This window comes from Canis lupus, chromosome 32 (genome assembly GCF_003254725.2).
Source record: "Canis lupus dingo isolate Sandy chromosome 32, ASM325472v2, whole genome shotgun sequence".
In the NCBI taxonomy this organism is placed as follows: Eukaryota; Metazoa; Chordata; class Mammalia; order Carnivora; family Canidae; genus Canis; species Canis lupus.
This window is the reverse complement of record NC_064274.1, coordinates 12,758,116-12,776,510: the sequence shown is the minus strand read 5'-3', so window position 1 is coordinate 12,776,510 and position 18,395 is coordinate 12,758,116. Positions and strand designations below refer to the sequence as shown.

Genomic DNA, 18,395 nt, shown 5'->3' with positions numbered 1-18,395 from the left:
ATTCCAAAGGATCTCAAACAAAAGCAGCAATTACTAAGGGAATAAACTACATGTCTGTGGTACAATAAAAAATGCATATATTAGTTCTATATTTTACAAGAATCCTCATAGTGAAAGAAACAGAAATGCATATTTTAAATGAACTTATATATACTGAGGTCAAACTTTTATATATTAATATCTATTAAAGCATAAGATAAAAATCAAGTCATTATTCCGATCTACTAGTCAAATACCTTAGGAAAAGTTGAGGTACTTTATGGCAACGAGAGTTCTATGTTTCCAGCAGACATTTTTTTTTGGAAATGTATAAATAAGGCAAAAAAAAAAATACCAAACAGAATATCTAAATGTCTATTTGAAGCATCTGAATATCACCTTAATGGTTTGTTGGTATTATTAGCATCTAGCTCCACATCTTTCTCCAAAAGTTCAAAAGATACACTGCTAAGGTCATGAAAACAGACATTTCTCCAAAGAAGACATCCAAATGGCCCACAGACACATGAAAGGATCCTTATCATCACTTACCATCAGGGAAATCCAAATCAAAACTACAATGTGATATCACCTCATATATGTTGGGATGACTAAAATCAACAACACAAGAAATAATAGATGTTAGTGGAGGATGTGGAGAAAAAGAAACATTTGTGCACTGTTGGTGGGAACGCAAAGTGGTGCAACCACTGTGGAAAACAGTATGGAGATTCCTCAAAAGTTTAAAAATAGAGCCACCCTATGATCCATCAATCGCAGTACTGGGTATTTACCCAAAGAATACAAAAACACTAATTCAAAGAAGTACATGAACCTTAATGTTTATAGCAGCATTACTTATCCATAGGCAAGATCTGGAAGCAGTCCAACTGTCCATCAATGGATGAATGGATAAAGAATGAATAAAGAATGGATAAAGAGGAAGTGATATATATATATAAATTATATATATATATATATATACAGATATAGATATACATGACAAACAAGACAAACAAGAAACAGACTCTTAACTATAGAGAACAAACTGATGGTTACCAGAAGGGAGGTGGGTTGAGGGAATGTGTTAAATAGGTGATGAGGACTGAGGAGAGTAGTTGTAGAGATGAGCACAAGTGATATATGGAATTGTTCAAACACTGCCTGGTACACCTGAAGTTAACACAATACTATATATTAACTAACTGGAATTAAAATAAAAACTAAAAAAAGAATAAATGGAATCATTTAGAATAAAAATAAATAAAATAGAACCGTATTCTGATTTTCTTCCTTTGTCCCTTACCCTGTTTTTCCTGCACCTATTATAACCTGTATACTGTATGCTTATTTATTTCATTTTTGTTATTACATATGTACTATGTATTTATAATGTGCATGTGCTATCCACATTTTGCACATTTGTATTTTTTTTAGTAATGAGTAACTAACATCAGACATATATCAGATATCTGATAAAATTTAGGCTAACAATTTAAAATTTGGTAAAGATTTGATAAGGCCATATGGTACAATTTGTTTCATTTTATACGTATGAAATAAATTAATAGGTAATTAATTGCACACTTCATGTGCAAGGCACTGAGTGAAATGCTTTACATGCATAAACTCATATGATACTTATAGCAATTCTAGAAAGTAGATCTTATTATTATATTTTATTGATTTAAAGATGTGCATTTTCACATTTCCCATTTTACTATCTGTACATTATTGAAATTGAAATCAGAATAATTATTACTTCAAACATTTTAGAAGTTATGTGATTTTGGAAAATATATGAAGGAAAGAAATCGAAGAGAATGTCTTTGTCTAAATAAATAAATTTAATTACTATGCTTACCACTGTGTAACTTTTCACCAAAACCTCTAAGTTGTAAAAATAAACTTTCCTTTTTTTCTTTAAAGGTTTTATTTATTTATTCATGAGAGACACAGAGAGAGAGAGAGAGGCACAGACACAGGCAGAGGGAGAAGCAGGCTCCTGCAGGGAGCCTGACGTGTGACTCGATCCTGGGCCCCCAGGATCACACCCTGGGCTGAAGGCAGCACTAAATCGCTGAGCCACCTGGGCTGCCCAAAATAAACTTTTCAATAAGATAGTTTCTATTTTTTTCTGACTTTTCAGGAAAGAAGTGCTCAGGGTTCTCAAAAAATAAAAGCCATATTACCTACCATCTATATCATGTATGATACATGAAACATCATTTGTCCAGTTATGGTGTGAGACTCAACCATGCAGAGTGGCTGGGACCACCAGATCATGAATCCTAAGTGTATTTTCCAAGAGGATAAGGTCAAAACCAGGGACATAGACAAGCGTAATTTCTAAGTAGGAGGCCAAAGTTAAATTTCAGGAATCCAAACCTGGCAAGGGTAAAAGACAGAGAGTTGCTGTCCCAAACAGCTACAGGAGACAGAAAATATGGTTAGAATGAAAGATTGAGTTCAGTGTAGAAAGGACCAAACTGGACAAAGGGAACAAAGCAGAATTTGACAATATATACTCTGGACCAAATTCAGGGTTTAAATCAAACACACACCAGGAGAAATGAATCCTAATGGGAGGTGAGTTTAATTTGGGTATTAAAAACAAGCAATTGAGCAAAAGAACTAAACATGAATAATTTTTGTTTGTTTTGTTTTGTTTTGTTTTGTTTTACAGAGAGAGAGTGTGCACATGCAGTGAGGGAGGAGGAAAGGAAGAGAGAGAATCTTAAGCAGGTTCCATGTTCAGCAGGAGCCTGAAACAGGGCTCGATCTCACAACCCTGAGCCAAAATCAAGGGTTGGATGCATAACGAACCGAGCCACCCAGGTGCCCCTAAGTATGGCTAATTTTTAATTGTAGGACACAGTTGTGTGTCCATAACTCCTGGTCTTTGGAACAGATATGCCTCTGAGATACAGTCTACTCCATAAGGAGGAGATACTGGTCATTTCACTTGGGTGGGTCTTTCTGGAGCACTAATAATTCTAAGAACTTAATGAAACAGACGAAATTTAAGATTCACTAGGACACTCATGGATATTGAGCATAATTGTTGGTGAATATCTCTTTATAAAGAGGCATCAATATTAATACATGTTAACATAATGCACAACAGCTTTCTCTTTGGTTCTCCAAACGACCTAAATGATGGATTGCCATGTGCACAATAATCTGTCAAGGCTTTCTCATTATAGTCCTTTATGACACAGCAATAGGGAAAGGCCATTTTCAATTATAACTCCCATTGTTTTGTAGGCTAGTCATTCAATTTCCAAATAGAGCACCTCAAAAAAGGCCAATTTCTAAGATTTAAATGATGAGGTTAAAATGATAACATATACATATATTTATTAATTTATGAATATAAAATACTTTCTTCTAACACAAAAATATCACAATGAACATCATCCACATTGGGCAACCCCTTTCAGACACTTTCATTGAGCAAGAATAAATATTCCTGAAAAACTACTCTTAGTTTTTGTGTGTTTTGTATTTAAAAATAGAGAGAATTTAGTAATTAATTGCTGCATCTATACAACAATGATGATTGAAGGAGACATTTCAGCCTCCAAGATGAATATTTTAGCCTGACATATCTCTATTCACTATATAAATCTGGCTTATCCACACTACTTTGAGAGGGCTACACTGAGTAACAATGAAGATTGTTGCTACATTGACATGTTGACTGTAGTTTTAAGCTTTTGTTTGGGATATTGTTAGTTATTGACTATAGCTAACTTTTATTAAATGCTTAATATTCACCAGTGGTTTTTATTAAGAGATTAATATATTTTGTCTTATTTAATCCATACAACAACCTTCTGAAGTTGTATTATTTCCCTCATTTTACAAATAAGGAAATAGGAAATTATGGAAGTTAAGTAATTTATCCAACATAACACAATTACGTGGGAACAGAAAAGTGCCTCTCCGAGGGAAAGGAGCATAAGGGTAGCAGGTAGAGAGTTGGGGAGAGGAATCAGGAACAAAAACAAAGTCACTCCACTCCATCTTTATTAAAGTAGTGAAATCCATATCCAATATCCGTGCTTAAGCTTTTTAAAAAAGTAAACCCCCAAGTGATATAAATATATTTTTCTTTTTTTTAATGTGTAACTGGAGAATTTGCAAATACCAAATCTTTAATTAATGTCAACGAGGCAGTTATTTTCAGAAAAATTATAACTGAAGAGTGAAAAATCGCATTGAGAAAATGATGCACATCCATTGCACCATGTTCATTAAGCAATTGTGAAAAGGCAAGAATTGTCAGCTCAATGGACTACTGAAGAGACTGAAACAGCCAGAAAGCAGTCTCTACCCACTTATAGTTTTCTATTTCTAGAGGTAGTGTCCGGTCAAGGAGAAAAAGAATTAGGCTACTTTGACTCAGCATGCCAATCAACATATAAATTTTGAAACTCTCCTTGCTTTACTCTATGCTCACCAGAAAGGGTTGATTGTAATTTTGCTTCCTAAATATCCCATTTAATGAGTCAGACTCAACTGATGCAAATACTCTAGTTTGCTTACCATAGGATTTCTTACTATAAATGAATAAATCAGAATTAATGGAAGAGTATCAGTTTTTATAAACTTGAATAACATAAGCCCACTCAGGAAAAATAGATCAGTTCTTAGTGCATTGATGAAACAGCAGAGAAATAAGGGAACCATACTCCAAATATGATAAATTTACCATATGAATGTACCTGTACCTCTACAACAGGGTTCCTTAACCCAGTGAGCTCTGTACAGCTTAACAGCTGTTGTGCAATTCTACTAGGATAAAATTAATCCAAGGATGCGTTCTTTTAAAAACAGTTGTTGTTTGCTGCCAAGACAATGCCCAATGTAATCTAATATTCTGTACATCTTATAAGAATTCAAAAGGAAATAATACTGTAAACAGAACTTAAATAATACAAAACATAAAACCCTGATAAATATATCCAATGTATGAAACAAAACTCTTCCTTTAGCTAAATATTAGGCATACACTGATGTATTGGTATATTAGTAGCTGCCGAACTTCAGTAAAAAAAAATAACTATTGCCTGCTGTCCAGATGTTGGGGTCTGATACCATTCTCCAAAAATGTATCAGACCCCAACATCTGGACACCGGGCAATAGTTATTTTTTTTTACTGAAGTTCGGCAGCTACTAAAATACCATTCTCCAAAAAGAAATAAAGGAACCAGGGCTCTTTGGAGAAATAGCTGATTCTAGAGCTGGAGCCAGGATCATCTTAGAATGCCCGAAAGCAAGGCAGTGCTCAGAGAATGGAAGGGTGGAGCCTGTCAAAGGAACAAAGGTGAAAGAGCTCCTAGGGGCCAAAGCTGGGATGAATTAAGCAACAAAATAAATACCATAGTATTGGGTGATAATCCAAAGCATAAAATAAATATTCTAAGTTTGTACTTATATAAATAAATGATGTAATAAGTGAACGAATGAAGGAGAAGAGACAACTCTTTCTCACAGAAGAATCTCATGAAATTTATGCGGATTCTCCCCTTTCCAGGAGGTGGAGCTTAAATCGCCAGTGCCCACGTTTGAGTGTGGGCTATGCAGTGACTTGCTTCCAAAGAGGGCAACTGCATCAGGGGGAAGGAACTTCACAGTAAGGAACCCTGACTAGCATTACCTTGGCCAGGTGATTAAGACTAACATCACATTAGTTAACGATGGGTATAGTATGCAGCCTTGATATGATGTGATGAGAATTCACCTCCCTGGTCTTTTTCCCAGAATCTATAACCCCAGTCTAACCACAGGGTTAGATAACCCACACCGAGGGGTCACTCTACAAAACACTCCCCCCAAACTGTCAACGTCATGAAGAACTAGGAAAGTTGGAGAAACTGAAGAGCCTGAGACACGATGACTAAATGTAATGTGGTATCCTGGAGGGACTCCTGGAATCCATAGCAGATAGTAGGAAGAAAAGAGTGAAATCCAGATGAAGCCTGGAGTTCAGATAATAGTCATATACCAATGTTGTTTCCTTAGTGTGATAAAGGTACCACAGTAATATGTGATGTTAACATTAGGGGAAACTGGGGGAAGAGTATGCATGCTAGAAGTATCTGTGCTATCTTTGCAATTCTCCGTCAATCAAAAAGTATTCTAAAATTAGAAATTTATCTTTTTAAAAAAGAACTATTGATTTCTTCACACTGCTGCCCTATAGAGTTCTTAAAAAGTATACGATAAAAAATCTTGTATCCTATGGATTTTGACATTTCTAATTGTTCTGCTGTGACAAAGTCACCTTGAAAAGACTACATTCAGATTGAGCAACCTAGCAGTTCAATTACATGCCACAAACCATCTGCACTTGGGATGCCGTGAAACAGAAGCTCTCTGACCTCAATTAGAATAGCAGGATCCTCTTTTGATCCAGTTTCTTAGTTTTTAGTAAAGGCTAAGCCTGCTAGTAAAAATACACAGTAAATGAAGAAAAACAACATCAATGAAATAATCATGTCATTACAGGTACTCAGCTGAGTCTGGAAGAAAATGAACAAGGAATGTTTTGCAAAGTTGCCTCATGAGAAGCAGGATTGTGATGGAAAGTTATTCATTGAATGATTTATTCAATAAAAATATATTGGTTGCCTATGGTGAGCTAGCCAATCCAGAAACAGAGAGAAAGGATAGATCCCCTGGTATTTTCATGGAAGTCACAATCTAGGGGAAGGACCAATGAGGAAAAGGAGAATTTAGATACACTGGTAAGAGGGCTGCCTTTTCTCTCCAATGTTCCTGCTTTATAAAATATGCTGGCTGCTGTCTCAGTACACCATCTCACCCTGCACCATCAGTGGTTACAAATACAGGGGCCATTCCAGATTGAGGCAAAAATAATATTCAGATAAATAGCTACCTCAAAAAACTCTATCCATTTTTTTAGAAAGCCATTACTTATAGGTAATGTCTCTGTTTCATTCAATTATTGCCCCTGCTACCACCATCCAGGCTTTTATTACTTAACTATTTCATGCCTGCTAATGAATAAGTCACCACAGTGACCTAATAGTATAGGCCTATCCTTGCAAAGAGATTTATGATCACTGAGGATTATAAATGTAACCTCCAAATAAGTAAAGATTATGTTTTTGTTAGTGCCTTGCAGATTTCTTATCTTCTTTGCTTTGTTGTCTGTGCAAAACATGTTACCTAGTGACTGCCATAGCACCATTTGGGATTATTTTTTAATCAATTTTATTGAGGAATAAAATATGTTCATTTTAAGTATACATTTCAATAGGTCTTGACAAAAACAAATATAACCACCACAATGATAAACATCTAGAACATTTTCCCGTCACTCCGAAATTTCCTTTATGCCCCTACCCTCAGGCCAGGCCAGCTGAATTATTTTCATAATTCACATACTCTGAGAAGCAGATGACACAACAGGATTAGCAATGGAAAAGATATAGGAGAAATAATGTGAAGGATAAAGGAGAGAAGACTCAAGGTGCGGAGAGCCTACAGAGCAATGCAGCTCTCACACCTGTCAAAGAAGGGAGGAAGGCAGGAAGAGGGGGTAAAAGAGATTCTTAGAGCGCAAACTAGAACTCCAAGAAAGCTTTGGCAAGCCAGGGGAGTATGCTCCAGAGAAGGCTTGTATCTCCTATGAATGGACCTGAATCAGCACCTCCTCTGTGCTCAACCATTGACTGGGAGGAGGATGTACCACAGTTATCTATTCACCTGTTCCTGTATCCTGTCACCTGTTGCATTATTTCTAGTTTTTGACTATTATAAATAAAGCTGCTATGAAAGTTTCTGTACAATTGTTTGTGTAAACATATGCTTTCACTTCTGTCAAGTAAATACACAAGAGTAGCATTGTTGGGTCACGTAGCATATATAGTTTCACTTTAGAAGAATTGGCCAAACTTTTTTCCCAAGTATCTGAGTCATATACTTTCCAGTAGTGCACATTCTCTCCAACACGTGGTATTGTCAATCTTTTCCAGGTTAGCCCTGCTGGTGAATGTGTAAGAATGTCTCATTGTGATTTTAATGTGCCTTTCCCTGATGATCAGTGATGAGAAACATCTGCTCATGTGTTTATTGGCCACTTCTAAGTTTCCTCAGAGTTTCATCCCATTAGAGCATCTGCTCGAAATCATTTCAATCAGTCCCAGGTGTAAATGAAGTTACTGGGTGTAATCTGTTAAGTACAGCTCCGGATGTGTCAGCATTCCCTATTGAGAGAAGAAGAGTAAAGCAATCTAAAAATAATAATAATAAGAGTCTCAAGAAGGTTGGAAATTGTGTAAGCCATTCCTTTGAAAAGAAAATTTTGTGTATACATTTAACTTCATGTCACCAAGCTATCATACTTTGTCAGTTTATAATTGCATTCAGCTGTTTAAAATAGTTCCGATAACAGGAACTTAAAATACATATTCTTCTTACACAACAGAAGACAACAGTTATTGACATTGGTTCAAGAATATTAGCGCTGAAGTACCTGAGATTTTCCTCACTTTTTTTCAAGGTCACAAGATGGATGCTCTGACTTCAGGCATCCCATCCCATTTCCAGAAGGAGGAAAGACAAAGAGGAAAGGGAGAAGGACATGGCTCCTAGCTGGGGCAGCCCTTTACAGAAGTTGTTCTGGAAGCCCCATCCACTGACTTATGATCACATTAGCCACCCAATTGTAGAGAGGCTTGGAAATGTGATTTGAAACTGGATGTATTACTGTGACCAACAATAAACAAGAATTCTGTTAGTAAGAACAGAGCTGAAACTGAGCAGGCAGCTGGGAGTCTGTAGTCTCCTTTCCCTCATGCTGGAGAGTCCTAAAGGATTTCCTTCAATTGTAAGGTACTACTGTTCTCTATTTAAGCACTTTTAATTCATGCCTTAATACATCTAGCTTCTGCCATCTAACTTCTCTTTAACAGTCTATATTTAATTTTTTCAAGGTATTATATCCTTTTATCTGGAGTATTTATCTATAATTAAATCCCTTCTCTTGAAAATATCTTCCTTGCTGAGGCACCTAGGTGTCTCAGTCAGTTGAGCCTGGGACTATTGGTTTTCACTCAGGTCGTGATCTCATGGGTCCTGGGATTGAGCCCAACTCTGGGCTCTGTGCTCAGTGGGGCACCTTCTTGAAAGATTTTTGTCTCTCTGCCCCTCCTCTCCTCTAAAAATAAATAAGTCTTTTTTAAAAAAGTCTTCCTTGCTTTATAGAACATTATGCTGACTATCCACCCACTCCACAGCCTCCTGTCTTAACTCTCTGACCCTCTTCCCTTATTTCTATACATTCCTGCTAGCAATATCATTTGCACCTGTGGCATCCTTTTAACATAACCTCCCTTCCTCAGGTAGGTTCTTGTTAGCCTCAGATTTGAATTGAGAATCACCAACTAGGTACCTCCTTGAATTTCCAACTACCTGCTAGATTCTTCCATTTGACATCTTACAGGTAAATCAGATTCTAGCTTTTGAAAGATTTTATTTTTTTATTATGTGAGACACAGAGGGAGAGGCAGGCACCCTATGGAGAGCCTGATGCAGGACTTGATCCCAGGACCCAGGATCATGCCCTGAGCCAAAGGCAGATGCTCAACCACTGAGCCATTCATGTGTCCCCAGATTCTAGCTTTTCAAATTGAACTTGTCTCCCTTCCTATCTTTCACCCAAATCTCCCATGTTTTCTAACCCAGTGGATGTCACAGAATGAATAAGAATAAGGAGAAAAAAGATACATTCAAAAAATTATAAATCCCCTATTATGGATTGGAATCAATATTAAAATATTTTTATGTCCTATCTCATTTCATTGTCACCATAACCCTATAAGAAAGGTACTGTAGGAGTGTGTAGGTGGCTCAGTAGGTTGAGTATCTGCCTTTGGCTCAGGTCATGATCCTAGAGTCCTGGGATCAAGCTCCAAGTCAGGCTCCTGTTCAGCGGGGAGCCTGCTTCTTCCTCCCCCTCTGCCCTTCCCCTCCCCCACTCATGGTCTCTCACACTCACGCTCTCTCTTTCTCGCAAGTAAATAAATAAATAAATAATCTTACAAAAAGATACTTCACTATATCTGTTTTGTAGTTGCAGAAACTGAGGCTTGGAATAAATTAGTGATTAATACAGATGGTATTCTCTCCTAGTCTTGAGTCCTATCTATACTCCAGATTAATCATTAAAATTTTTCTCTTTCCTCTTCCATTAAGATATTTGATATAACTTTCCTATATACATACTTACCTAGGGAAAGTGACTTCTACCTCAGTCCTCACAAAATTCAGCAAAGTATACCTTATAAAAAGTTTAAATGCCCTTGTATCCCACAGCCATTGATTTTAATGCAGGATCTTAGAGTTTCTTACCCCACTAAAACAGATACTTTTAAAAGTCTTCTTACCAGTGTTACCAGATTTTCTTTTCTTCATTCTTGCAAAACTAAATTCTGACCATGTCAGCACTTTGATTATATTCCTCCTGTGACATTTTATTATACACAGAATAAAGGTCAGGTCCTCAGTTTGATAAACAGTCATGGCTGAGCCCATATCTGCTTCTTCCTGTCACCTCACATTTGTCCTCTGCTTCAGCCATGAAGTAATACTTGATGACTCACTATCTTTGCATATGCTGGTCCCTTCCCTTTAGACTATCTTGACAACTCCTGTTCATTCTTTGGCATCGGATTATATACCATACTCAATTGGAAATTCCCTGGCTCTTCCAAACAAATGTATTTCTCTCTCTCTCTTTTTCTTTCTTTCACAAACCATAGTACTCTACTACATAACCCAATACATAAACAAGAATGAGATAATCAACTCTGACCTCTTTGAGGTCAATAACTGTATCTTTGTAATCTTTATGAGTTGAACATGCAGAAACAGTACTTGTTGCTAGAAGTTCACAGTCAAGAATGAGACATGTTAAAACTTATGTAATATAGTAGACTATGTCCTATCACAGGATGAACGTAAGATATCTTATTAGTATAGGTATTATTTATCTGTATCTTGATGAATTATGCCATTTCTTCTCCTTCCTTGCAATTAGTAAAAATAATGGAATAGGTTAACTCAGATTTTGCAAGATGTTAGTGACATGAGAGAGGGACTAACTAGTATTATACCCTTTAAACATCCAGTGAAAATCAAGGAATGCATTTTACATGTACAGGACTCTGTTCTTTTTTTTTTTTTTTTTTTTTTAAGAATTTTATCTTGGGAACCCTGGGTGGCACAGCGGTTTAGCGCTTGCCTTTGGCCCAGGGCGCGATCCTGGAGACCCGGGATCGAATCCCACGTCGGGCTCCCGGTGCATGGAGCCTGCTTCTCCCTCTGCCTGTGTCTCTGCCTCTCTCTCTCTCTCTGTGACTATCATAAATAAATAAAAATTTTTTAAAAAAGAATTTTATCTTAAAGATTTTATTTATTTACTTTGAGAGAGAGCATGAGCAAGGAGGGGCAGAAGGAGAGGGAGAAACAGACTCCCGCTGAGCAGGGAGCCTGATGCGGGGCTCCAACCCCAGACCCTGAGGTCATGACCTGAGCTGAAGGCAGACACTTAACTGACTGAACCACACAAGCACTGAAGACTTTGCCCTTTTCTCATTCTACAACACACGATATACCTGCCTCTGATTATCATACTAGCTTTGCTGAAGTGACAATTGCAAGTTTCAATGAGTTCTTACCACAAATGTTTCTTGCCCATGACTCTGCCAGACCTACTTACATTTACCTCAGCAAGTCACATGGTCAAGGCTGCTGATAGAGCAGAAAGTGCTGAGAGGCACCAAAAGGTAAATGGTAACAGTAATGAGATATAATTGTCTTACAGGAGAGGAAACAATTGGTTGTGAACAAAAAGGCAATCTACCTCACTCAGTCATGTGTGGGTTTTTTTTTTTTCATATTTTATTTATTTACTTACTTGAGGGAGGGAGGGAGAGAGAGAGAGAGAGAAAGAGAGAGAGATGGACCCCGACATGGGGCTCAATCTCATGACCCTTAGATCATGACCTGAGCAGAAATCAAGAGTTGGATACTCAACCAACCAAGCCACCTCAGAGCCCCTAAGTCATTTGTCTTTTTTAAATTTTTGTTTGTTAGTTTGTTTTTTTGTAGACAGCATATACAACAGCCTAGAGAAGGCTCATCAGAGGTCAAGAGGCAAAAACACCTGTCTCACCTCTTGCCCATCTCACTTAACTTGATTGAGATTCAGTTTCATCACTTATAAAATGAAAGGATTTGACTAGATAATCTGAAAGGTACCTTCTAAACTGGTTATATGAGAGACGGAATGTAAAATAAACATAAGAAAATTATGAGAAAATTACTTCCCATTAGGCCACTTAGATAGTTTTGTGTCACATTTTCTCATTCTATCATGATCAAGAGGAAATGCAAAATACAAGAAAAACTACCCTCAATTTTTAAGGCCTGATTCAAACACATGATACCACAGATGTAAATCCTTTTATACTTTATTGTGAAATTGTTATTGTTTTCTGTCACATGTTAGAATAACCACTTTGCTTCTCTCTCATCTGACAAATAATTATGTAAGCTATAAGTATTCATATCTGTTAAGAGTTTTTTCAGCTACAAATAACAGACATTATAACTCAAATTCTTGTACACAATAAAGATGGTTTATTAGTTAACAGAGTTACAAAGTCTAAAGGAGGGCAGGCTTCATTCGGGTATGCTTGATTTGATGACTAAATGATTTCACGAAGAACCTTTATCCCAAGGACTGACTCTTTTTGTGGTCATGAGATAGTTGCCAACTGCAACTGAAATAATGTATGCTTCTCCTTCTAGTCCAAAAGGAGAGCCCTTACCATCCTAACTATGGACTAAAACTGGATTAACTTTGGTCCAATTCCCTGAACCAATCACAGAAAGAGAATATGATTTTGCTGTTTGATTTCTGCCTACTCAGATCCCCATGGTTTTACCCAATGGTGAAGGGGTAGAGTGAGTGCTAGAGATAGAACTGATCAAGTCCAAACTAAAAGTCAAAGATTTAATGAGGAGATTTTAATTACTGGTTTGTAAATTGTATCAATATTAAGGAATATATCACTTCCATATAAAGAGAGAGAAAAATAGAGTAAAAAAATCCACCACATTTACATATCCATAAAGCAATTTTTATGCTTCTAATAGAAAATACAATAACCAATTTTAATCTGGATTTTATAAATTTCCAGTGTCCTTTTACTAAAAGTACCTATTTGAGTAAAGTTAAATTATCTAACTTGTAGAAGTACCTAAAAGTCTTTCTGAAAAAAATGTTTCTCTTTATATAGTTAAATATTTATGAAGGGAAAATATAAATCCATTCTATCACCCTCAGAAATTTCCCTTGATTCTTTTATTTTGCATTATGATCTTAAGGGTCCCATAACTATTTTGCTTGATTAGCTCTTATTGACATAAACAGAATATTCTTGTATATGTGGAAATAAATAGGAGACCACTAAATTTGAAGGGCAGGTGTCCAATATTAAAACACACAGCACACCACAAATGACAATCCCTTTCTTGTTTCTTTTTATTTCATTAAATAGCTTCCTCTTACTTCCAGAGGAGTCCTCAGGACCATATGGATAGTGTGTGGAAGAACTATATAGGAGGGCCTTCTTTTGGCTTCTGGTGAATCAGGTCTTACCGATGTTCCCTGAGTCTTTTATATGAAATACTGGGAATTCCTAGAGCATTGGCCATACTAATTCCAAAGGAAATGCCAGAATGTATTTCACACACAAATGTAAGTGATTTTTGGATTATCTGCTTTTGTTCCTCTCCAATAGCTTGGAAAATTGAGTCAACTGCATGTGAACTTCTTATTCACAGCTAGACAGAATATAGCCTTCTCTGAATTATTCATGCTAATTGTGGAGAAGAAAAAAAAGTCATGAATAAATTAAATTTACAGATGAACAAAAATATCTGTATTTCCATAGCATATTGCATTTATCACTGAGATAGTATATTTCACAGTGTGCTATATTTATCATGTTTTGTCTATTAGACTTGGAATTTTGGAGGCACCCAGTGATAAGCAGTTGAAGCATGCACTAGAATCTCAGAAATTAACAAATCACAGCGGGTCATCTCAAAGCATTTTGTGTTTTTTGGAAGACAGATAAGAATATTAAGGTTCACAAAACAGTAAGACAATTGTATAGGGACAAAAGGGCAAAGAAAGAGGGAATTTACAGGAACCAGGATATTTCAGGAGTAGGTAATAAAAAGCTGAATGTTAAAAGATGAGTTATCTAGCTGATGAGGAATACATAATGAAATAAGGAGACCTCGGAGCTTGCAAAGAACACCAGACATTTCTATTGAGTTTTGTCCAGCTCTCAGTAGAGCAAACATCTAGGGCTTGGCTTTTGCTGCAACTTCAACTGGTATCACAAACAGTTATGGCAGTTAAGTTTAAAGTATTATGCAAAGAATCAAAGCATTTGAGGACTTACTTTTTAAAATGTAGATTACCGGATGCCACACCAGATCAATCAATATGGGTACTAGGCTTGGTCCCAAGAATCTGCATTGTTATCACTATCCAGATATTTTAAATGTTCACTAAAATTTGACAATTATTGTTCTATGACATTGGATACACATTGTAATAACCTAGGAATCCCTAAAAGATGTCAATGTCTGGACCCATGAAGATGTTATAACTCAGTCATCATTATTTTTTTCATGGTTTCCTAGGTGATTCTAATGTACAGATGAGTTTGAAAATCACTTGTCTGAAGGAATGATCAGTGCATTGTTTTTCTTACCTTTTTAAAAAAAGATTATTTTAGAGAGAGGGAGAAAGAGTGTGAACCTGTGCATGAGTGGGGAGAGGGGCAGAGGGAGCAGAGGATCGATGGAGTGCTAGATCTCATGACCCCCCCCATGAGATCATAACCTATGAGATCATGACCCATAAAATCATGACCTGAACCAAAACCAAAAGTCAGACCCTTAACCAACTGAACCACCCAGGTGCCCCTGTTCTTACTGTTTTGCTGACACATCTCCATAATGACATTTGAGACCACAAAGTCATACATCCATGGTCAGTTTCTGTAACTAAAACCCACTTCTACTAGTGCCATAGCAATGACAATCTGGTTTTGGTGTTTGTGTTTGCCAATAATTTGAAACGGACCTTAAAATCTAGTCCAACCACCTAATTTTGCCTTTATCCAAAACATATTCAGGATAACTGAAAGAATATTAAAACAAAATCTTTAGGGAGAAAGTATATGGCAATCTCAAGTACTGTGTATTGAGATTTAAAAACTGTTCCAAGAGCTCTATATCAGGCAGCTCCAGAACCTTAGTTTCATGAATATATTTTGACAGTGATATGTCTTTCTACACATGTGAATACACCCAACTAATTATTGTGGGTTTTCAAGTATAAATGTTTTCTTTCAAGGTCTGGTGTTTGTTGTAAGATAATTTAGGGAAAAGTCAGAAGGTTTTTCTTCCAATTTTATTGAGATGTAATTGAATCACATTGTATTAGTTTAAGGTGTACAACCTAACCATGGGACATATGTGTATATATTGTGAAATGATTACCAAAAGAAGTTTAGTTAAAATCCATCACCTCACATAATTATAATTTTTTTCTTGCGATGAGAAGTTTTAAGTTCTACTCTTTAAGCAACTTTTTTCTTTTTTTTAAAAGATTTTATTGATTTATTTGACAGAGAGATAGGGCCAGAGAGCATAAGTGAGGGAATGGTGGAGAGGGAGAAGCAGACTCTCTGCTGAGCAGGGCTTGGTCCTAGGACCCTGGGATCATGACCTGAGTGGAAAGCAGATGGAACCAACTGAGCCCCCCAGATGCCCCTCTTAGCAACTTTAAAACATACAATACAGTATTGTTCACTATAGTCCTCATGGTGGACATTACATCCCAGGACTTACTTATTTTATAACTGGAAACTTGTACTTTTTTTTATCACCTTCACCCATTTCCTCTATCTCTGGCAACCACCAATCTGTTCTCTTTTTCTAGAAGTTCATTACTTTTAGATTCCACATATTTAGTATTCATATTTTTCTCTCTGACTTATTTCACTTAGTATAACACCCTCAAGGTCACTTCATGCGTCATAAATGGTAGGATTCCCTTTTTTATGGATGAGCTAAGTTTTATTGTTATAAATATACAAAATAAATATTATAAAATATTTAATATTTGATTGCATGTAAGTATACAGACAAAATATATATACACATATAAACATACATATATATATGTGTGTATATATAGTTATACATAATACACGTATACACATATATGTGTGTATATATATAGCTATTTCTATGTATTGACTATTGTAAATAACGCTACAATAAACATAGGGGTGCAGATTTCACTTCGAGGTACTGATTTCATTTCCCTCAGATATATACCTGAAAGTGGGATTGCTGGATCATACAGTAGCTCTATTTTTAATTTTTTAATGAATCCCCATACTGTTTTCCACAGTGGCTGCACTAATTCACATTCTCACCAACAGCACACAAGTGTTACCTTTACTCCACATCCTCACCAACACTTGTTCTCCCTTCTCCTTTTGATGATAGCCATTCCTACAGAAGTGAAGTAATATCTCCTTTTGGTTTTGATTTACAGTTCCTTGATGATTAGTGATGCTGAACGCTTTCTCCTACCCCGTTTGTCATTTGCATGTCTCTTTTGGAAAAATGTCTATTCAATTCCTCCGCCCGCTTTTTCATTGGATTGTTTTTTGCTGTTGAGTTCTACAAGTTCTTTATATATTTTGGATATTGACCCCTCGTCAGATATATGACTTGCAAATATTTTCTACCATTCAGTGAGTTGCCTTTTATTCTGTCAATGACTTTCCTTCTGTCAATGCCTTTTATTCTGTGTGGAGGTATTTTTACCTCACTTGTTCATTTGCTTGTTTTTCCTAATATCTATTAGAGGCAATACCTCCCTATCTTCCTTAGATAAAAACCATGATAGGAAGGTACTGTCTATCTATCATCTATCTATCTATCATCTATCTATCTAGGCATGGCTCTTTTCAGTTTATTGCATCAAGGAGTTATACTAGTTCAAGTTAAGAGCAGACCCCGAATGGTTACATTATATAAGCTGTGAGGTTTTTAAACTTGTGACAAGGGACAGAAGGGAAATTCTACTCATTGCAAGGAAATCCTCACTTAAGCTTCCATGAACCAAAAGCACTTAAAACCCATGAGCTTCAGCGGATCATCGTTAGCCAGTCCAATGTCTAGGAGAACCGGCACATGTTCTTGCACTGGTCACCCTGTAGCTGAATGACTTCTCCATATTCTGGATGCTCAGCTGCAGTACCATTGCAAGCAAATTTCTTCTTAAACACCTTCACTAGTGTCTTTTTATCATAGTCATTAGCCATCCCTTGGACAGTTAGTAAAGGTCTTCCTACCGTTTCTCTGCTGATTTTTTTAAAAAAGATTTTATTTATTTATTCATGAGAGACACACAGAGGGAGGCAGAGACATAGGTAGGCAGAGGGAGAGGCAGGCTCCCTGAAGGGAGCCTGAGGTGGGACTTGATCCCAAAACCCTGGGATCTCAACCTGAGCCAAAGGTGGCCACTCAACCACTGATACACCCAGGTGCCCTTCTGTTGAATTCTTATATGGATATAATCCTCAGTGCCAGCAGGAAGCAGATCATCACTCTTCTTTGCATCAGCAAAGGGGTAGAAAAAGTGGAGAATCTGGATAGCTGACATAAGATTCCTTTTCCCCTGTGGAAAGGGGTAGGGGGAGGCACAGAGCATGGAGAAGTAAGGGCGTTCAAGGGGGAGGCCGCTGAGTCCTCAGGAGTGACTCAGTGACTGGTGCCAGGAAGGTACTTTTTAAATGGACCCTCACCTCTCAAATCTATGTTGTTCGGCCACTACTTGTTTGGCATACATCTCTCAAATGTTGAGAAGTGACAAAGGAGGTGAAGTCAGTCACTGACTCTATTTCCAGCTGTACCGGGAGGTAGGAAGAATCTGAGACTTGTCTACTTGTTTTGGATACAACATGGGGAGAAAGATAAGAGTACCACAATGTTGGATGTAAGAGGATAATTTCACTCATTTGTTGGCTGTAATAATGGAAGCTCTGGAAGTTGTAATACAGGTTAATCAAGTAATAATGGCAGATGAGGGGAAGAAAAAGAATAAAGCAATAAATCATTCTCTTTCCATTTTTGTCGAAGATAGTTGCCAGCTGTTTTGAGTCTGGGGCCAGCGTTGTTTACCATGGAAATTTAGGTTGCTGAATAAAGCTAAGAATAAGGTCATGTCTTCTTGTGTGTGTGGTAAATAGCAAAACCACCGCCCTTCCGCACA

The 18,395-nt window shown here is 36.9% G+C and overlaps 1 protein-coding gene across 1 annotated transcript; it reads right to left on the bottom strand.

Moving 5' to 3' along the window:
* Positions 1–17,298: 17,298 nt before the first annotated feature.
* LOC112647283 (eukaryotic translation initiation factor 1-like) lies at positions 17,299–17,786 on the bottom strand. Its single transcript, XM_025428231.1, has 2 exons — positions 17,662–17,786; positions 17,299–17,467 (listed from the first exon to the last, which is right to left on the bottom strand). The coding sequence occupies exons 1-2, from the start codon at positions 17,784–17,786 to the stop codon at positions 17,299–17,301; spliced, it is 294 nt and encodes a 97-aa protein (XP_025284016.1).
* Positions 17,787–18,395: the final 609 nt, after the last annotated feature.

Coding starts and splice junctions, on each gene's coding strand:
- LOC112647283 (XM_025428231.1), bottom strand. CDS start 17,786: ATGTCAGCTATCCAGATTCTCCACTTTTTCTACCCCTTTGCTGATGCA. Junction 17,468..17,661: donor CAACAGAAGGGCACCTGGGT/GTATCAGTGGTT, acceptor AACGGTAGGAAG/ACCTTTACTAACTGTCCAAG.